The 21,094-nt window shown below is 36.2% G+C and overlaps 6 protein-coding genes across 8 annotated transcripts; 3 read left to right on the top strand and 3 right to left on the bottom strand.

Annotated features, from left to right (window-relative positions):
• Positions 1–8: 8 nt before the first annotated feature.
• On the bottom strand, positions 9–1,844 carry LOC9305683 (gibberellic acid methyltransferase 1). Its single transcript, XM_021017904.1, has 3 exons — positions 1,286–1,844; positions 605–892; positions 9–507 (listed from the first exon to the last, which is right to left on the bottom strand). Exons 1-3 carry the CDS (start codon positions 1,766–1,768, stop codon positions 145–147), a joined length of 1,134 nt encoding a protein of 377 aa, XP_020873563.1. The 5' UTR covers positions 1,769–1,844; the 3' UTR covers positions 9–144.
• Positions 1,845–4,844: 3,000 nt separating this feature from the next.
• On the top strand, positions 4,845–7,297 carry LOC9303637 (COP9 signalosome complex subunit 6b). The gene is made up of 9 exons (XM_021017964.1): positions 4,845–5,311; positions 5,400–5,488; positions 5,570–5,663; positions 5,755–5,816; positions 5,909–5,987; positions 6,080–6,172; positions 6,367–6,467; positions 6,596–6,651; positions 7,002–7,297. Exons 1-9 carry the CDS (start codon positions 5,014–5,016, stop codon positions 7,084–7,086), a joined length of 957 nt encoding a protein of 318 aa, XP_020873623.1. The 5' UTR covers positions 4,845–5,013; the 3' UTR covers positions 7,087–7,297.
• A 43-nt stretch (positions 7,298–7,340) lies between these two features.
• On the bottom strand, positions 7,341–10,052 carry LOC9305682 (probable WRKY transcription factor 34). Of its 2 annotated transcripts, XM_002867518.2 has the most exons (5): positions 9,574–10,051; positions 9,003–9,362; positions 8,224–8,918; positions 7,984–8,142; positions 7,341–7,887 (listed from the first exon to the last, which is right to left on the bottom strand). In XM_002867518.2, exons 2-5 carry the CDS (start codon positions 9,324–9,326, stop codon positions 7,359–7,361), a joined length of 1,707 nt encoding a protein of 568 aa, XP_002867564.1. In that variant the 5' UTR covers positions 9,327–9,362; positions 9,574–10,051; the 3' UTR covers positions 7,341–7,358. The 2 variants fall into 2 exon arrangements, with proteins under 2 accessions (XP_002867564.1, XP_020873390.1); XM_021017731.1 differs by having other exon boundaries at positions 7,341–8,142; positions 9,574–10,052.
• Positions 10,053–12,170: 2,118 nt separating this feature from the next.
• On the top strand, positions 12,171–15,411 carry LOC9305681 (uncharacterized protein At4g26450). Its single transcript, XM_021017665.1, has 4 exons — positions 12,171–14,698; positions 14,778–14,940; positions 15,017–15,095; positions 15,183–15,411. Exons 1-4 carry the CDS (start codon positions 12,843–12,845, stop codon positions 15,239–15,241), a joined length of 2,157 nt encoding a protein of 718 aa, XP_020873324.1. The 5' UTR covers positions 12,171–12,842; the 3' UTR covers positions 15,242–15,411.
• A 221-nt stretch (positions 15,412–15,632) lies between these two features.
• LOC110226361 (WPP domain-interacting protein 1) lies at positions 15,633–17,796 on the top strand. Of its 2 annotated transcripts, XM_021017788.1 has the most exons (3): positions 15,633–15,879; positions 16,022–16,920; positions 17,097–17,796. In XM_021017788.1, exons 2-3 carry the CDS (start codon positions 16,041–16,043, stop codon positions 17,681–17,683), a joined length of 1,467 nt encoding a protein of 488 aa, XP_020873447.1. In that variant the 5' UTR covers positions 15,633–15,879; positions 16,022–16,040; the 3' UTR covers positions 17,684–17,796. The 2 variants fall into 2 exon arrangements, with proteins under 2 accessions (XP_020873447.1, XP_020873446.1); XM_021017787.1 differs by having other exon boundaries at positions 15,633–16,920.
• Positions 17,797–17,857: 61 nt separating this feature from the next.
• On the bottom strand, positions 17,858–20,164 carry LOC110226426 (GPI-anchored protein LORELEI). Its single transcript, XM_021018200.1, has 3 exons — positions 19,946–20,164; positions 19,812–19,871; positions 17,858–18,284 (listed from the first exon to the last, which is right to left on the bottom strand). The coding sequence occupies exons 1-3, from the start codon at positions 20,064–20,066 to the stop codon at positions 17,917–17,919; spliced, it is 549 nt and encodes a 182-aa protein (XP_020873859.1). The 5' UTR covers positions 20,067–20,164; the 3' UTR covers positions 17,858–17,916.
• Between the last annotated feature and the right edge of the window lie 930 nt (positions 20,165–21,094).

The following is a 21,094-nucleotide window of genomic DNA, read 5'->3' as shown; positions in this document are numbered from 1 at the left end:
AAAGATTGTAAGATTTCAAAAGTTATGGGAAACACTATAATATTATTTGAAATACAAGGGTCCTAGTGTGATAATTAGATAATTACTTATTTCACCATGCCAAACCACTACGCATGTACCTGGTAAGTGGTAACCTAGATAACATCAAACCCTAACCGCTGAAACAGCGATCATATGATAGAAACAATTCTTGTTGAGAATTTCTTTGTCGGCAGCAGCTCGAATTGCGTACTGTTTGAAGAGCTTACGGGTCAGGTCAGGACCGAGATAGGCCTGAACCGTCGGCTTTAAACCGGTTTGAGCATAGTTAGCCCTATCTCGACCGTACAAATCCGGATCTTTCATCAACTCTTCCTGCTTACCATTCATGTGGTCAGCTACTTTCAGATTCTCCATTTTCTCTACCTTGAAGCCACCACAACGATCAATCGCCGCAGCTATCTCCTCCGTGGTTCGAAAGTACACCGGAATGTTGAAACTATCTCTTTTCTCCTCTTCTATCAAAACCTTTTACAAGCTCACCAATTAAAAAAGAAGGGGACGTTTAATTTTGTCAATTCCGTAAAAAAAAAAGTAGTAACATCATGCGTCATCATGAGATTACCTCATCTACTAGATCTTGCCAAGCTTGATCCATCAAAGTTGTGAAAGGGTGTTTGAGACTCGAATCAGGATCACTGATTTGGCTCATTGACCCAGAAGGTCGACCACCCATCAACATAAACAACACTCCTCCTACCACAATCTCCTCTTTGCGACATTTCAAGAACTCGACTAAGTCCTTGTCTGATTGCTCCGCGTATGCCTCCACGACTTCTTTCTCTGCTCCTTCAATCCACACCCTTCCCTTGTTCCATGACTTCGATCCTTTCTCCATCACTTTTTCGGGTATCTATCATCATATCCAATACAAGGAAATGAACTTTTTTTTTTCTTTTTACCTAAAGATGAAATATTTTTCTATCCATAGATACAACAAAAATAAAATCAGGTACAGAAACTAAGTTGGTTCGGTCATATGTAAACGAGTATCAGAATCGGACTTTTAAATTGTTGTTTTCGAGGTATTGTTCATTAACATCAGAAGAAACGATAATTTAGAATTTTGTTTTATACAGTTTCATTAGTCTAGTAAAGTATTTTTTAAACAGAATCTTCAAATCATGTTATATACCCAAATATTATTCATCACCTTCATATATTCATCAAAATCAACATAAGTGAATACAGTAAACTTAATTCAAAAGATGTTGAACTAATCAGTGGATGATACATATATATATACCTGAGAGAGCCACTGTAAAGCGGTCATAGCCACAACGACATGGAGCTCTCCTTTCGGAAACAGACGTTTATAGAAAGAGCCGGGAACGCCAGCCCCGAAGTACTTCCGGCTCGAACCGTTCACTTTCTCATCTAACGACCGAAACAACGTGTTGAAGTCGTTGGAAGGCAAGTCAGAGAAGAAGACCTCGAACTCCGTCTCCGGCTCGGTTCCACCGTCAATCACGGCAAGCTTCTGCCGTAACACCTCAACCACCGTGTCCACCGTGGAAAACGTGTTGTCTCCGATTGCGCAGCCTAAATCTGCTATTTTCAGGTGAGAGGAGTAACCTTCGGTGAGCTTTATGGAATTGATGGCTGACGTCAGCATTGGTTTGCTCAAGGCTAAAGCTGCGGCAGGACCGTAACAGTTTTTGACGTAGCTGGCGTCATCCTCGCCACCTTGCATGGAGAGCACGTGCTCGAGGCTCTGTGACGACTCCATATTTAGTTGTAGATGTGTAAGAAAATGTGTGAACGTTATACTAACAATTAAGTAAATTAAATAAGTATCTATTTGGTTTTAAATCTTGATGGCTCAATAAGGATCAAACGTAACGTCTCTATATATACACTCGGTAACAATAAGGATCAAGGTATACTGCGTCGTCGTTTTAATTACCTCAAATTTTTTTATTTTTTTTTTGTTAAAGGGCTTATTTTAACTTCAATTTAAGACATAACATGTCCTTCAAAGTTCAAATAACTTAGAAATATTGGACTGCATTAATTTATGAACAATTTTTAAAAAAATATTATACCTTATTTTTAAAAAATTACAACCAAAATCCTAAAATTCTAGGTGGACTTTCGACATATATATATAACTTAACTAGTGGTTTGGTTTGTGTTATTTATAGACTTTCGAAAACTCTTCCTAAAACCGAAAATAGAAGAGAATTTTAATGAAAAAGTCTTACTAGTTGTTACTTGTTAGTGGTAACCATTGAAACTTGCACAAGTGTGGAACAAGTTGGATATTAAATTAGTTGAATGAAACTTCTGAGCTGAGATTTTCCATAAATTGGTGGCCATTAGTTTTAATAATGCTAGTCTCCATGGAAGAATTAGTTGATTGGTATATGATTTTACTAACATGGGTTATAGCGTGAAAAAAAAAAGAAACATTTACTTTTAGCAAAAGCAGAAAGCATCAGGAGAATAGAGAACCCAAATTTCTGAGAGGGACGTTAGGAGAAAATTTTTGAAATTTACAAAACTTTCTGTTAGTAGATGCTTAGATTAATTTCATCAATGTTTCCCAAGCAATTTGAATTAAGTATTAATAAAATTGTATTTATATTATGAAATAATGAAGATATGTCGCTTTCTCTAGAGTCTAAAGAAATTAGCAGTTGGTGGTTGACAAAAGAAAAGAAGAAGAGATTAGCAGTTGCGTTTAACTTTGGTTTTATCTAGAAAGATGAATTGATGGTTACATATAGAAATAGAACTAGTCGTTGTCTGTCAGTGTCCACTAAAGATTATTTTCTTCTTTTGATATACATTTAGGCATAAATTAGTTTTCTAGGAAAACTTTTGCTATCGGGTGCAAAGACATTCTACCATAGAGCGAGTTTAGTATAGGGTGTGACTGGTGAAAATTTAAGTAGAATTGAGAAGAATTATAAGGAGAGAAGAAAATAAATTTTTAGAAGAATTATTTCTACTTTAGTTTTGTAGAGGAAAAGTTTTATCTACTTTTTGGCTTTTTCAGAAGAATTGAGAAGAAAACATTTTCTTCTTGACTGGTGTAAATGTAGAAGAAAACTAATTCTACTTTTTTCTTTTCTTCTATTAATGTCTTCCAGTCACACCCATAGTATCACTTCGTAGATTCTTTATTCCAATTTTTTTTCCAATATCAACAAAATTTTGGTAAAAACAAGAAGGTAAAAAGAAAAAAGAATGAAGAAAGAGAAATTAAAAGAAAGAATATTTAATGCATTATCTAACGTGTTAATGTGTCACTTTCATATTTCTTAATCGTTAATTTGTTGAAAACTTTTGGCAGTTGATTTCGGGAAAACGGAACATATATAGGTCTGTTATTTAAATACCGACCAAATCCATCATCTGCTAATAATCAGTGAGAAAACTGAATCGTGCTCTTTACTAGTTTATATAAATTGAAAAAAGAATCATAGTAATACTAATATGTTACATATCCAACCCAAATATATATATATATATATATCTATACACCCAAAGATTCCCAATTTTCCATATAGCACTACACTCACGCTTCTTCAAAGTCAAGGCTATGGTGGAAAAGAACGGAGACCATGACTTGATGATGTTGACTGAAGAAAAGAAAAAAGTAACCATAAGTCAAAAAGCATGTCGTTTGAGTTTGACGAGATCCCATGCATGATTATATTGTCGGATATTCTTTGATCAATAAGGTTGAAAAAATCTACCGTAAAATGAACTAAGCTTTTAAGAAGCATATGATTTGTAGGAAGGCTTGAATGATTTAACCACAAACAATTAACTAAGTAAGGATTGAAAGCCAATAATGTGTTGATGATATCAAAAACACAGTCCGGTGTCGACTCGATCCTCTTTTAATTCAGGGCTCAACGAAACCTTCCTTCATCAGTGTTTTATTTATCTACTTGGTTTGAATTATTTCAGCCTTAGATGTGTATCAAGCTTGTTGTAGTTCTTCTTGTTCCACCTTTTGTTAGTTCTTATCTTGTAACCGTACTTAATCTATAAAATGGTACTTCCACACAAAAAAAAGTGTGTTGCTGATATGAGTAAGGGTGGAGAGGCTCCGGCTGGCCGGTGCGCTGATACGGGGCCGTTTGGTGTCTAGTGATAAGCAATTTACGATGTAATGACAGATTTATCATAGGAGTTATAGTAGATATAAAATCTAAAATAACATATTATTAACACTAATTGTCTATGAGTAAGTTTATGTCTCTTGTATATTACTTGAAGTTTATTTTCATTTTTAATGTGGAATTTCTCACACATGCACTATATACAATTTTCCTTTTGATTAAATAAATAAATTGAACTACTATAGATTATAATAAAGTTTTAACTAATTTTTGAAAATACATGAAAATTTATTCTAAATTTTTTCATTAAGAACGTAAAACTGTTATTTTATGTCAAATATTGATAGGTAATACTCATAATATATAATTATCTGCGATATCTAAAATAAAACAAGTTTAAAATATCAATAGTTTTCTTATTGAATGAAACTTAAAATAAAATAGATTACAAAAATAATAATTAAAGCAGATTAAACATATAATAAAATATGAAAATTAAACCTTACAAACATATCCAATAATGTTAAATAAAATCAAGTCATGATGATCTTTATTTTATTTCTATACACTTAAACCAACAACAAAGAGTAATGACTCAAAATCCAATCAGTCTATTTTTAAAAATTAATTAAAATACAAGAAATTTCATATTAAAAAAATAGAGATTTCTTTCAAAGTTTTATATATGTAAGTTTTTTTTTTTTTTTTTTGACAACAAACTTATCATGCTATAATCCTTGCCATTATTTTTTCTAACAAAAAAGGTTAAATGGGCTACACTTAGGAAGAAAGCCCAACAACTATATAAAGATTCATACCCGACTTTAAGATCCGATTTGGGAATTTGGGACTAAAGGAGACGATCACAAGCGCCGGGAAAAAATCGAGAGCGACAACAATGGCGCCTTCTTCGTCGAGCGGTCTCACGTTCAAGCTACATCCTCTGGTGATGCTTAACATATCCGATCACTTCACTAGGGTTAAAACTCAGCTTAGTCCTCCCGCCGCTTCTTGCGCCACCGGGAATGGCTCCAGCAACGCCGACGCGACGTTCCTGCAAAACCCTAGGGTTTATGGCTGCGTGATCGGTCTCCAGAGAGGTCGTACGGTTGAGATCTTCAACAGTTTCGAGCTATTGTTCGATCCTACTACTGATACTCTCGACAGATCCTTCCTCGAGAAGAAGCAAGAACTCTGTAAGTTTGCTGACACTCGCTCTCTTTATCGTCTCACTTTTGTTCTCTGTTGTTGCTATGCTAATTTGTGAGTTTTTTTCGGATTTAGACAAGAAGGTGTTCCCTGACTTCTACGTATTGGGATGGTATTCGACGGGAAGCGACGCTACGGAATCTGATATGCATATCCACAAAGCTGTGAGTGTAGCTTCTTTGTTTAATATGAATGGTTGAATTTGGGGTCTCATTGTACTGATTGTGTGAGGTTTTCATCTACAGCTGATGGACATTAACGAATCTCCTGTGTATGTTCTTCTAAATCCTGCTATCAATCATGCACAGAAGGATCTTCCTGTGACTATCTACGAAAGCGGTAAATTGGTTATTTGCATCATTGATTATCTTTTTCTTTTAAAGATTGTAACCTTTTTAATCCTGTCTTTGATTGTCTTCAAAACTTGAAGAATTCCATGTCATTGATGGAGTTCCTCAGTCGATTTTCGTTCATACAAGCTACACTATTGAGGTGTGTGTTTTAATGTCACTTGATCTGTAATCTATCTATGTGATATGAGAGTGGACTTTTAATAACATAGCAATGATTGTAAACGCGTGCAGACAGTTGAAGCTGAAAGAATATCGGTTGATCATGTTGCACATCTCAAGCCATCTGATGGAGGCTCAGCAGCGACCCAATGTAAGACTTACTATACCCTCCATATTTATCACAATCTTTTCTTTTCTTTTCATCTGCGTGGAATTTTAGGTTGATTCCTCGATGTTGTGCAGTGGCTGCTCATCTTACTGGAATACATAGTGCCATCAAGATGCTTAATAGCAGAATCAGAGTGCTCTATCAGTATATTGTCGCTATGCAGAAAGGTATATTGTATTCTTGCTCAAGTCCCTACTCTCCAGTCTCCTCTTCAATTTGTTTATCACGTTTTTGTGACCTGTCCCTTGATCTTACCTGAAATATTTCTTTCCTACGGGGAAGAAGGAATAAAAAGGGGGTTAGAAGATGATATTGAGCAAGAGTAATGTGGTACTTATGACTTATGTGATTCTGCATCTAGGTGATATTCCTTGCGACAACGCACTTTTTCGACAAGTATCTAGTCTGCTCAGAAGTTTGCCTGCCGCAGAATCAGAGAAGTTTCATGAAAATTTCTTGATGGTAAGTAGTGCCTTACCTTTTTCTAGCAATGTTGGTTAAAAAAGTGGCATTCGAATCTCTTAAATTCTTAATGTAACTTGTTGTTGTGAATGATATCTTTATATATATGATGTTCTCTTTTTTTGCAGGAGTACAACGACAAATTGCTGATGTCTTACCTAGCAATGATCACGAATTGTACCAGGTATGTACTCGACATGATATTCCATTAAACTATGTGAAGAACAATGATGGACAGACATGCAAATGTTTGTCTTTTGCTTGATACAATGTAATGTTTTACGATACCAAGACAGATAAGATCACAAGTACTTGGTTTAGGTAGACACTGAGATAGTTTGTGTTATTTAGGTTAAGAACTAAATCTAGGACCTTGCTCAACCATCCTTGTTATAATTAAGATAGTGAGACGTAGGAACTAAGGGAATATAAACCTTTTTTGAAAAAAAAAACTAATCTTGTGCTATACCTTGACCAATCTTGAAAGAATCCTTTGTATATTTGATCTCTTACTTTTTGTTTTCCAAACTGCAGCAACATGAACGAGGTGGTTGACAAATTCAACACTGCATACGACAAACACAGCCGAAGAGGCGGCGGTAGGAATGTGTTCATGTAAAGATTAGTTTCAGTGTAAAACCCTTTTTTTTCTTTTTTGTGGTCTGGTCCCTAAGTGAAAATTTAATACTCTTTAAGGCATTTCCTTTTCGGAACCAAACAACTAAAGAAGTTCTTCTGCTTAAGCTTTGTTTAGACAGAACTCAGAAGCTAAGTTTAGGCCTAACTAAATTTTTCGACAAGACTTTAAAAACAATTCAGCTTTTACCTTCCCTCAAATTTCAGAACCATTTATTCAAAAATTAGAACAATCAGTGAACAAAGAGATTTGTTTCATATCTGTGGTAATCTACTCATTATCTCTCTGTATATCAATGAGCTCGGTGACAAATCAAGTCCCTGTAAAGACACTGCTTCAACCTTTGGCTCTGCTGCTAAGTGCAACATTAGGCCAGCTGGATCACCAATGTCTGGCGCCTGCAGGCTGGTAAGCTTCTCTTGCCCAATAGTTAGACCAGGCATTGAAAGATCAGAAAGCTCAGATTGGCCTATGTAAGCGGAGAAACCTGTAGGAGGCCTCAGGTGTGACTGGAAGTCAAATAGTGATGAGTTGGCTGTGGCCAGTCCCTCAGATCTACTGTGTGGCACTGGATAGTGCACATTGTGGTTATGGGTCTGAGTCGCTAAACCACCTTGGAGAGTCCCTGAACTGCCTGAACCGATATGGCTGCTGTTGCGTGCTGCTGGCACAACGTGGGTGTGCTTGCCTATATAACTCGTTAGTACGCTCTTGAAGTCATCAGAGGCTCTCTCTACATGCTTTGTTACGGTACATCCATTAGCTGTGCATTTGTAGTAACTCCTGATACATATCATAGAAAACAGATTGTGATGAAATTCATGGACAAAAGCTGCAACAAAGAAAGAGCAGCAGAACAGAGTATTTGAATACAAGAACCTTGGATTCGGGTTTCCTTTGACGACTTTTTGCCCATACTTGCGCCAGCGATAACCATCATCGAGGATGTCAATGTCACTTGTGGTCTGCACCACGACTCTTGGCTCACGGCTAGCTCGGGTTGTTCCACTCACTTCTGTTGCATAAGCTTCGAGTTTCCTGATATGTGAATGGCATCAGAAGTCAGAAGGTCTTGTCTTTCTAAGTATTTTAATGGTTGTTTAGGGCAACTTTTCTCACCTTCTCTTTGATTCGGATTCATCTACTTCTCCGTCGTAAGTCAGGGAAACACTCATGTGGGACGTGCGATCATCTTCATCTTCATCTCTAAATAAGGTATTAGCTGCTGCATCACCATATCCGAACTGAGTCCCGCTTTGAACCTGCATTGATCCAGAATGGCTTCCGTATTCCAGCTCTGCAGATACAGGTGATGTCCATTCTATGTTCTCATTGGTTCCAGGATAACCTTCTTGTTCTGTTCCATCTATTTGCATGTCTTGGCCTGTACCGGATGATCCAATCCCTGAGCGGCGATTAGGTGGAGGTTTGGGGTGATTATGAGCTCCTGTGTATATGATCTCTATAATATGACCTTCCCGAGACCGTTCAACCTTCTTCTTGACCTCACAATTCGGGTGCGTGCACTTGTAATAGCTCCGCGGATACTCACTTCCTTTAACTAGCTTCTGTCCATATTTTCTCCAGTTGTATCCATCATCTGCAGGTGCACCACTAGCAATCGAGTCTCCTAAACCGCCGAGCTGTCTTTCCTCATAGTCTTGGGAATCATCGGTTTCTAAAGCGATGTTTGTAGGATCAAGGCTACTTCCTGAAATGGATTGGAAGGCTAAGGATGTGGTAATGCCGTCAAATAACTCTTCTTTAGCCTTATCAGAAGGTAGTGATGAGAGCTTCCCGGTTGTCGGAGATAGCTGAGCTTACAAGTGATAAGAGATTTCAGACACGGATCCACGAAAGAGAGACACGATAATGAAATGTTGAAAAGAAAAAGTTACCGAAGGGTTTGAGAGGAAAACAGGAGACTCTAACAGAGTTGCAGGACTAAGACCAGGAGAAGAGATGGTTAAATATGTCGACTGAAGAATATCTTCAGTGTTTAACCTTGGTGCAATAAACCCAGATCTCGCAGCAATCCTTTCACGAAGAGCTCCTCGTGAACAACTCGGTGTTTCTTGAAAGCTGGTATGCAAAGAATCCTCTTTCTTGATGTATTCTAAAGAAAAGTCTCTACCAAGTTCCGCTTTTGATCTCTTCCTGTGGTTAATACTACAGTCAAACCATTCTCCCATTACACCAGCTTCATTATCAAAACCAGCCATTACAAACCCAAGATTCAGCTTTAACTTGGGCTCAACCTGAAATGAGATCAGGTGATACATGACATTATGTACCATAAAAACACTTAAAATTAATTAAAAATGGAAACAGAACAGTAGCCTTTTGTAATAAGTTTCAAGTAAAAGGTGAGATTATGCGTCTCGCATCCAAAAACACAACGTAACTCTACAACGATGGAGATAAAAGAGTGAAAACTTGTAATAATGGAGATAAAAGAGTGATTATTACCTGATTAATTAATATTCATGGAGTAAATGACACCGATCAGATTTTATTTTTCGCCGTTTAGACAGTAAGAGAGATCGAAACATGGGACATTTCTCTGTTCCTCTTCCTATCTCTGCTCTCTGTTCTTATGGGTTGATCACACAAAATGATCAAAAGGAATACAATAAATCTTCTGTAGTAGAAATCTCTTGCTTTCTTCTCTCGTTCTTGGTTATCTTTTACCCTAAACACAATGAAGATGTATAAAAAAAACTACAAGAGATTTACACAGCTTGGTTGATAAATTTTCTCCTTAATTATCTAACAAACGAAAAAGTTCAAATTCTTTTCTACAATGTGTAATTAATTAATTCCCAAAAAAACCACCAACAGTTTAACTATTTTTAGACATATACACTATTCTTTTTGTTTTCTAAACAGACACCTATAAAACATTTAGTTCGGTTTTAGTACTCAAACTTGTCATAGACTCATAGTTCTTGTGTTTTACACCGTCGGCTTAACATGCATTAACATATTGGAAACATTATTAACTACTAACAACAATAACAAAAGATATCTAATTAAATAAACATTTGTTAAGTTAATTGTGTATAAAAAATGTGAAGCTTTGAGTGTTAAACTGAACTTAACATTGTTTGCGTGCTTTTCTATAAATCTAAAATATTCGTGTACGTTTCTAAAAAATATCTAAATATAATCAGTGTTTTTTTTTATAAAGAATAATCAGCGTTTTTTATATATATAATTTTAAGTGAAGATGAGATGAAAATAGAGGATTGTGGATAATGGCCTATTTTTTGGAGTCTTTTAGATCACATAGTTAAATTTTAACTCCGATCGTGACGACGATTACTGTTCTCCACATACCGATTTTTGTTTAGCCTTTTTTATTATTATTTTTAATATAGAAAAAGTACTTGTATTTTATCTTCTTTTGTCTCTTAGAGAGAGATACAATTTATTTGTGTTTAGTCTTCTTTTGTATATCGTAAGCTATATCCTTCATTTAGTCTAATCAGTGCATGTCCATCAGTAATACCATGCATGACATGAGCCTTTCTTTAACTATTACCAAGAGCTGAATATTAAACTGGCAAATTGATGTTTCTACCATTTACTTATTAGATCAAACGAGCATAGTCTATAGTACTATTTCTACGGAATGATATAGAATAATTAAAACACCACTCGGGTTGTTGTTGGCTTTACTAGCTAGAGCTAGTTGTTAGAAAAACATGGAACAACAAATCTAAATTGCAAACTATATTTAGTATATAAGTGATTAAGTTACAATAATCAGTTAAAAGGAAATAAATTTGTCAAAAATATTCCAACCACAGAAAAATAACATTTCTATCATTTTGGCCAGTAAACTTGGTTTCGCTAGTTTAAAAAACGAACTAGCAGTAGCTTAGTTCAGTTCTTGTTCATATATAGAAATTAGAAACTCTAGCCAGTTTGTTACCTACATATCTTGTTTATGAATTTTTTTTGGTGAGACATATCTTGTTTATGAATTTTTAGATAATGTTCCAATATTTCTGATTTTGTGAGAGACTAAACTGTAAAAGCCGACAATTTGTAGAACATGAATATCCACATTTTATCATTTCAGTTCATGTCGTGGATTTTTAGTTTTTGTTTCAGTCAACAAGTCGTGGAGCTAAAATATGGACAATAATGAAAGTTCAAATGGAATGTACCAAATATCTTTCAAAATTTATATTCTATTATAAAGATAAATATGAAAATAATTTAATTTTGTAAAGAATTAGTAAACTAACAATAGGTGACTTTTAAAAATCAATATTTTTGGAAAACCAAACAAAATATTTTAGGCTTCGTACCATTAAATTTCCATCTAACGTTTAAAGATGATAACGACAAAACGATGATTTGCGATTTTTATTTTATTTTTTTCGTCGTAAATATTTAGATTGTTTATGATAATATTACTGTTGGATAATTCAAGACTTAAAAGAAGAAGTTATCTCTTAGAAGAAGAAGCTTATAGAGATAAGTAAGGATATTCACAAATATGTTTTAGATAATGATAAAGTATCTAGTTAGAGTTTCTGTTTGACCTAATCCTAATAGACTTGGGAGATGTCCAAGTTCTATATAATACAAGGGTCAATGGAAGGATGTTCCATGAGATTTAGAGAGAAGAGATTTAATTTTGTGAGAGTTTCTAAATCTAATAAAGAAGTGTTGTTCTTTATATTCTAAGTTCTAGCAATCATAACTTTGAATTACTGGATAAGAAGTTGCACAAAGAATTTCTTGATTGGTATTACATGTATTTGGTTGTACATTAGATTTTTGGTTTCTTTAGCTTCCGTATGGTTTTGCATTGTAAGCGAGGATGATAGCTCTCCTCTGGTTGCACCATCTCACTTTGTATCTTCGAATATATATATATATATTTTCGCCCTTTGTATCTTCAAATAAAACAGTTCGAACATGCCATTTAAAAAAAAAATTGTAATCTCATAACCATAACATAATTTGGACATGACATAAGTACAAGAAGGAGAGTGTAACTCAGGCGCGGCGGAAGACGCGTGAGGTGGAAATGAACTTAGTGCTAGTTTACCAATGAAGCTGACGTGGCGTTTTCATGCTTTCCAGTCTTTGGGCTAAAATATATGGTAGAAAAAACTTGACGCAAATAAAAATGCGAAAACCCCAAAATCCCAATCAGCAGCGATCGAGATTTTCGCCGCTGAAATCTGGAGACTGATTAATACACACTTGTTCGTGTTCTTCATCGGAGATACCATAGATCGGAATATTTTACCTCGATTTGATTTCTGTTGACGTAACATTTGACTGTGGGTTTGTGGGGGAATTCTAGGGTTCTTATTTGATGAAGAAGAACTGAAGTGAAAATGACCATTAAAATCTCCCATCAGATCAGATGATGTTTCTTCGAAATCGGACAAGGGAATCGAATGATCGTCGGATTCGGTAAGAGAGAAGGTTAGATCTTCACCGAAATCTGGAACTCGAGATCCTTCGTTTTGTTTGATTTTCTCTATGTCTCGTTGTGACTGAACAAGAGTTGGTCCGAAAAGAACAAGTTCAAGCTGAAGCTGTTGTGTTCTTAGTTTCTGTCTGGTGAAACTTATTTGAGCTGCTGCAAAAACCTCAAAGTTGTTATTTTTTCTGAAATAACTTTCTTTTGAGACAAATGGTTTCACTACTATTGTGACTTCCTTGAAATCAGAGCTGTTATTAGGGTTTTTGTATATTTAGGGACAAAGATGCATGCTAGGCAACGCAATGTTGGGAATGGTTACAGATCTGGTTCAATTGGAATGGGGATGTCTGGTTCTAGAATTTCCCCTGAGCGTCCTATGAGAGGACATGGGTTCTATGAACACCAACACCGTGGCTTTAACCGTGGATATGGACGTGGAAGGGGACGCTCTAAATCATACCACAATCAGCTGCCTCCGCCTCTGCCTCCTCCACCGGTGCAGCGTAGAAGCAGTGGCGGTGGTGGTGACGTTTTCATGGAGGCTGGTCGTCTAGCAACAGAGTACTTGGTTTCTCAGGGTGTTCTACCACCAACTGTGCTTTCCAGTAAATGGCAGAATGCTAATTTTAGGAAGCAAGCTGGAGAGTTTCAGAGTTCCAGGTCACAAGAAGCAGCTCGAATGGATGTTTCAGCTCCAGCCGCAGATAAGAGGAGGTATATTGATGGCTATAGCTCAGCTGGCTCCAGGAATAGCTTGAAAGGAAGGAGATCCAACCGTTATGACTCGGATTTCGGGAGGAGCGGATCTTGGTCAGAGAGAACTAAAGCTTTTGAGACTGAGACTGGTGACGACTCTGTGTCTGGGCATCAAGAAGAGCAGCCGCTTGCTGAAGATATTGCTAGCTCGGTTCAGCGGTCAGCCTCCGGTGAATTTTTGAGAAAGTGTGAAGGAGCTGGTGATTCCGAGTCTGTGTTGGAAAAGTACAATCTCCAAGATGAGGCACAGTCTAAGACAGGTTCCTCGAGTGCCGGGAAAGAAATAGTACACGATTGTGAAATCTCAAAAGTATCAGAAGGCTCTTCTAGTTTGAGTGCTGGATCAGGAGAGATGAAAGGTAGGTCTGGTGGTAATGGTGGAGAGAATGAGAACCAGTCTGCTATCGAAGATGGATCTATCCATCAACGTTCTGAAGATGCATCTATTGATCAACAGTGTGGGGCTGATGAATCATTCACCAAGAGTGGTATTGATTTGGCAACGCTGTGTAAATTTGAGAAGGTGCCTACGAGAACACGCTCTTCTCTGACTGCAAAAGGCCCAAAGCTTTATTTGAGTCAAACTATCAAGGATATTTCTCATAATTCTGGACTTCTAGAAGAAGATCAAACTGAACATCGATGTGAGACTCGAGGCCAATCATCTGGAAAGGCTGATAGTACTGGTGATGAAAATTTCAATGACCAAGTTGAAGATTTGGCTCTTGTTCAATATGATGAGAACAGTAAATGTCATAGGTCTAATTCTTTCCCTAGTAGCATTCTCAGGGATAACAGTGAGAAAGATTCAGGATTAGAATTGCCTAATCTGCACAGATCACATTCGGTGGGGAAAGTAGGTGAGAAACGGGTTGGTGAAGGCGGCAGTGACTTGGAGGAGAAAGCAAAAAGACAGAGAGATTGGGTGCCTTTGCCAGTCCCTGAAGCCAATGAACGCTTCAACATATTTAAGACAAGCAAAACGCAACGCAATCCAGAAGAAGAAGAAAAGACAAGCTCGTTCAACAAAAGACTGATTGATGGTGCTACTGGAAGAAGGGTCAGCCATGAAAGTCTGGTTAATAACTCTACACACAATAGGACACGCACTGGCAAAACAGGTCCTGGGTATGCTGAAGAACATCAGCTGTTTCCTGCTTCGTTTAAGATCTGTGACCTAAATCTAGGGGGAGCGTCGGATGTGAATGATGGCAAAAAGGAATCTCGTCAAGCTGTTGATTTTGATCTCTCAATCAGCAGTTCTAGTAAGTCTCTTGAGTTTGGTACGAGTACTCGGATGAGCAATGGTAAAGAGATAGAAGTGATTGATTTGGATGATGATTCCCCTGAAGTGGTAAAGTCCAGCAATGATCCGGGAAGAAAGTACGGCTAAGTCCTGCTTTACACTTATATACACACACCTTTTACATTTTGGTTAATGGGTTTTTGACATATATAACAGGCAAGAAGCTGCTCCATATATGGGCATCGATGACGTCCCAGACTACAATGAAGGACTCATGATGGTAGAGTTTCTTGATTCCTTTGAAAACATTCCTCCAATAAACCAGGAGACCAATAGTGTTCCACAGAATAACAACGCAGTTAGCCTTCAAGACAGAGAGGTACTTAACTCTACTTGTCAAGTGTTGGGTCATATGAGAATTGGTTTTTGTTACTAACTTACCGAAAACGTCACAGGGAGCTATTGGAAATGACCAAGTACCAAATAATACAGACGATGACTCGATCTTCATGTCACTGGGAGAAATACCATTGAGTAAGGCCATATCAAACCCTAGTATCTTTCTTTTTTTCTATTAGCTTCTTAAAGAGCTGGCTTCATTATTTCTTTGCAATTGTGCAGCATTCTTGCAATCTTGGGACCACCAACCTCCGGCTAGAGAGTACGAGAAGCCTTTCTGATTCTCTTTTTTTTTTTTTTTTTTTTTTGTGTTTCTTCAATCTGTGTAATGAGTGTGTAGTAGCCCAATATGGTTTGTGCTAATCTCAATCCTCTCAGATGTAAGATTGTGACTTTTGGTGTTTTATGGTTGTATGTACCCTTTGTAATTCTATCTGTTTATTCTCCAGTGTCCCCCCATGTTTTAGGTTAGTTCAACAATTTCTGAAATTGTAATACCACTGATATAGTATGTACGAATGTCAACGGTATATTTTATGAGGTGTCGAATCTGACGGTCAAAAATGACTAAGTTTGCGCTGAGAAGGCAGGCGATTTCGCCACGTGTTATATTCCAACCACCCACACGTCTATGCTAAATAAAATAAATAACCGTAATTTAAAAATGGAACAAAAAATGATCGTGAGGAAAAAAGGAATAAACTTTTTGCCACAAAGAAGGAGAGAATTATAGATCTGCGAATCCGATCATCGGATTAGGGTTTTCACTTTACACCCTCCTTTTTCATCTCTCTGCTGTACCCTTTCTCCAAAACACCAAAATTCTGCGATTCAATTCGAAATCTGTGTTCTTCCATTGAGCTGGATTTTCATTTTTGGAATCATTTCTTCTCTTCTTGATCCGATAGATGGTGGCATGGTAGGAAATTTTAGACCTTTATATTTGTATTTAACCGTGAATGAATTTGTAACTTGTTGAGTTGACTTTTTGATTCCGTATGATTGAATTTCATTTCGGGTTTTGGGTTATTGATTTTCTGAAATCGATGTGATTTTGGAAGATTGTGAATTTGGGGGAAGATGGATTTAGAGAGTGAAAGCTCTGCGCTTGAGTCTGTTGATGATAATGGTATGATTCAACAAAGTGCCAGCAACGTTGCTGATGATGGTAGGAGTTTGGATAACGGGTCTTGCTCTGATGAGAGTGTCAAACTGGTTTCCACTTCTAAATCTGTTGAGATCGGTAAACCGATGAATTTTGATTCACCAGGTGGTGGTGGTTCTTACACTCCGGTTTTGAAAGGACAAGGCTTGAGAAAATGGAGGAGGATTAGGAGAGATCTTGTTAAGGACACGTCTGCCAATATTGAGAATAGTAAAGCTCTGAAGAGAGTGTTGTCGGCTGTTGGTCATTCACATGGTAAACAAATGCAGTTTCAGTCACCGGAAGTCGAACAAGAGAGTCAGGGATCTGTTGGGTCTGTGAATATGTTGAAAAGTACCGGTGATGGTTTTGATATACTTGGGAGTACTGGTTATGATTCTAGGTTTGTCGCAGGGATTGGTTTTTCAGCTGGTATGGATTTAGAGATAGATGATGATCGGAGTAGTAAGTCCTCCACGGCTGCAAGAGCTCCCAAGGTTATTAGGTATGAGAAGCCAATGATTAGTTCAGGTCAGGGAGGAAAAATTTGTGTAGAGAATAGTAAGAAACAGAGAGGAGAAAGTGTCGATATCGACAAGGAAAACTCTTATTCCAGCTTGGAATCTGACTCAAGAAAGCAGAGTGGAAAAATGATGGACTACAATGGAGAAAATGGGGAAACGTCAATGAGAAAAGATGATGCGGGAGGAGAAGGAGGAGAGTCGATAAACACGAACAATCTTTACTCAGAGGAACTTGATCCATTAACAGAGGCCATCGACGGTTTCTTGGCCTTGCAAGATGCTCTTGAAAAAGGTAGCCATTCTGAATTTTTTTGTTGTGGATTATATCTAAACTTGCATTATTTTTACTGCTGTTCCATACCTATTTTTTGTTATAAGCCTGCATTCTCATGTTGGAATCAACTAATAACATCACATGAACAATGATTATCATGTTTAATGTGACTCTTTATGCAATTCCATTTGCAGAGGTTCAGCAATTCCAGGAGATCGGGAACGAACCAATGCCACAACATCATGAACAAGTCAGCGAAGCAAGTTCACCTCACTCGGAGATTGTAGCCCTGGTAAACAATGTTGAACAACTGGAGAACATGCTAGAAGAAACAAGGTCCATGCTTGAGGTGAAAGAATCACACATCCGTGAGCTTGAATCCACCACGAACCAAAACAAACACTCGTGGGGAGGAACAGAGACCGCAGTTGAAGATATCTTTCGGCAGAAGATTGAGGCTGAGATTGAATATCTGATATATACAAGATCTATCGATAACTTAGACAGTCAGATGAAGTTAATTGATGAACAAGAGTCGTTGGCAGAAGAGCAAAACCATGAGACACTGAACAAGCTAGGAAGAGTACAAACGAAGGCTGCAAATTTAACAAACAGAGCTCAAGACCTGCAAAACGAGTGCATAGAAATCACCGGAACCATCAAGAAGAGAGCATGCAAGATCACTTCATGCTTTCTTATACAGTTAGTATTGCTGGCAACAGTAGTTTTGTTGCTCATGTCTCAATTGTTACCAGAGCCAGATACTGTTGTACCCACATGAGCTTTGATTTTTGATGTAAACTGAGTTTTGTTTTGGCTTTTGGCTTTTGGCTTTTCTTGTTAACATTTCGGCTATAAGTTTTGCCACTGGTAATAAAATTAATCAAAGATAAATCTCGCTTCTTCTTTACACTTGGTCAGTAACAGAACAATTTGATAATTCTATCTAGTTTGTTAGCTAATATGGTATCAAAACGCAATCACTCTTTAGCTCTTTCAATTTCCTTCGATTGATCAAGTCAACACTAATAAAGCCAAAACAGCGGTCGCAGCAGAGATCAGCAGCGAGATGAGACGAGGAGGGGTCGAATCAGCGGTTGAGGCATTTAGGTGAGGAGAATAGAGAGGTGGTAAAGGGCAAACAATTCCATCTTTCCTTTCTCTGCACTCGTTAGCGAAAAGGCCAGGAGGGTAGTTTCCGTAAATATTCATGTAGCTGAACATTGTTTGTGCACAATCACTATTCATGTCGTTGATCTGACTCACGTAAGGACATGCAAACTCTTTAAACGCAGAGCAACATTCTTTGGCTGGAAATGCTGGACCTTTGCACCGCTTTGTCAAGGACTTGTAGTCCATATACTCAAAGTTCACTTCACATTCTGTTTCCAAGCAAACAAAGACAAGAGTCAAGTGTCACACCGCTTATATTTACACAAACTTGATATAACTGATCCGGTCAGATTTGAAACCGAACCAAATAACCTATCTGTGAACCAAACCGAATTGTATGATGGTTGGTTGACATTGATTCATTTTTCTTCATCTGGTAATCCAAATCTACCCCGAAACAAAAAATATATATACATTTTTTTCTTAATTAAGAAGACTAACTAATGATACAATTTGATTTTTTTTAACTGAAACCAAAGCTGAAAAATCCAAAACATAACCGAAGTCTACAGATTAAACATATCTAGCTTACAGTGGCGGACCCAGGAAATATTTTTATCCGGGTCAAAATATATATTTAAAATAAATATATATTAAATAAAAAATATACAAATATTTCGATGACAAAAAAATATACAAATATTTCAGAAACATAAAAGATAATAAATATTGAAATAAACGATGAAGTACAAAATTAAAAAAAAAAGGTAGAAAAATAGATGAAAGAAAAGTAAAATTTATAGAAGTTCTATTCTTCTTTTTCATTTTTATTAATACTTTTTGCAGCAAAAGAAAAGTTAGCTAAAAATTCTTTTCACTTCATGTTAATCAGCATTGTTTTCTCTAAGTAAAACAATAATTGCATCATATATCCACTTTTGCCAAAGCTACTGTATTTTCAATAGACAACAATATCCTAAACTATCAAAAAGGTAAAACCAAATATATTTATGAATGATATTTTTGGTGAAAATATTTATGAATGATATGAATAAATGATTCTTCATATTTAAAATAGATAGTTGTTAATTGGTTATTTGTTATACTATTTAATTGAGATTTTTTTGTCATTAGTCTTAACAAAAGTTATCTCGTAATTACTCTCGGATATAAATGAAATTTTCTCATATGAGCATTTCTCTCTCATAGCATTAAGTAATTGCCATTAAAAAATGGAAACCAAAGGTGAGACAAATTTTAACGGGTGCAAACAAAAACTTTTAGGGGGTGCATTCAATAATTTTGTTAAGGATCATTAAAGAATTTCAAAATTTAACCGGTGCAGCTGACCCCCTAATTACCATGTGGGTCCGCCCCTGCTAGCTTATAGACAGGGCCCAAAATTCATGTAAGAGTACGATGTTCCTACGTTACGTCATAATCATCACCAGGCCAAGCTATATATATGACCAAATTAAATTAAGAACTTCAATAAATAGGACAAATTAAAGAATTTGAAGTTTTCCTTCAAAAACTCTGACAACCGTACGGATACAAAATAATAGTCCTTGAAATCAAGATTGGACTAAACTATTTGTTTGATTTTGTTTTTGGTTAATAGCTCAAAAAAATTGTTTTGTCAATTTGTTTTGTTATGAGTCTACGTGGAATACATAACATACATCATATATATGTACATTAATTGTTCTATATTCACCCATTGACGAAAACATAAAATGAAAAGCAGAAGTAAATTAACAAATCTGACTAACAAATTAAAAGGATGATGCTATTACTTTTCTTGGCATGAAGGAGGTTCCTTCCACTAACCGAGGTTTGTGATTCGAACACACTATCTACAGAAAGCGACGACCCATTAGAAACAAATTCATTATGGAGGGTGGAGAAGGAAGACAACAAAAAGACATACCCGATATGGAACTTGAAGAGGAGATAGATACCAATAATGCCATAAGAAGGAAGAATAATAATATCAGCTCCATGAAATTGTTGTTACATGAGTTTGAAACCTTTTCAAAGAAGAAATACATAAGAAAAAGAGTTTATGGCGAAATTAATGTCTTACAAATTTTTAAACGGTGGTTGTTTCAAAAACGCCAAAATAATTAAACAACCAAAATATACAATAACCCTTCAATAGTTTATGTTTGTTTCGTAACTAATTAAGAAGCCCAAATATCTAGTTATTTTTAGAAACCCTATTAAATTTCGAGACGATAATATCATCGTACCTACGTTACTCTAAAGTTGACTTTGTATAAAGAGGATTATTATAACGATTTAGACATAGATTGACAAATTTAGACCAAGTTATATATATATATCCATTTTGAGCCCTAGAAACTATTCGCTCAATTGTTTATTTAATGTGGTTGAGTGTAAAACCCAAATCAACCAGGTATTGTACACAGTATTCGGTTTTCCATTATGCTATATAAAGAGGCGACGTTTACGATCATAGCTCATCCTTCTCATTTCAACATACTTACGACATGATTGGTTTTCCCGTTAACACTGTGTTGATGGACGGTTGCAGTTGCTAACGTTTAAAACAAGACCAATACCAATATATATGGAGATCAGACGAATATATAAAAAAAATCAAAGTTTAAAAATATCATCGTTTTGTAAAAAAAAAACTACACCAATAAACAAAATTGGGAGATTGACAAAAATAGCACTAAAATAAGTTTTTCTTCCAAAAATAGCACGACATTTGAAAAGTTCACAAAAAAGCACTATAAACTTTAATTAATTATTAAATATGAATAATTAGTTTAATTAAAATAAATAAATAAATAAATTTGAAAATTTCCCGCCAAAATTTATTTTTCCGGCCAAAAAATTTCCGCAAAGTAAAAATATTTTCCCGCCAAAATTTTTTTTTCACCATTTCCCCGCGAAAAAAAATTCCGTCAAAATTTTCCCGCCAAAAAAATCCACGAAATTTAGGAAAGATTCTTTGAATTTCAGGAAAGAATTCCTTAAATGATTGCACAAAATTCAGGAAAGATTCAACGAAATTCAGGAAGGATTCCACGTAATTCATTCGTGAAAC

Source organism: Arabidopsis lyrata (genome assembly GCF_000004255.2).
Source record: "Arabidopsis lyrata subsp. lyrata unplaced genomic scaffold ARALYscaffold_7, whole genome shotgun sequence".
Classification (NCBI taxonomy): Eukaryota; Viridiplantae; Streptophyta; class Magnoliopsida; order Brassicales; family Brassicaceae; genus Arabidopsis; species Arabidopsis lyrata.
This window is presented reverse-complemented; position numbering and strand designations above follow the sequence as displayed.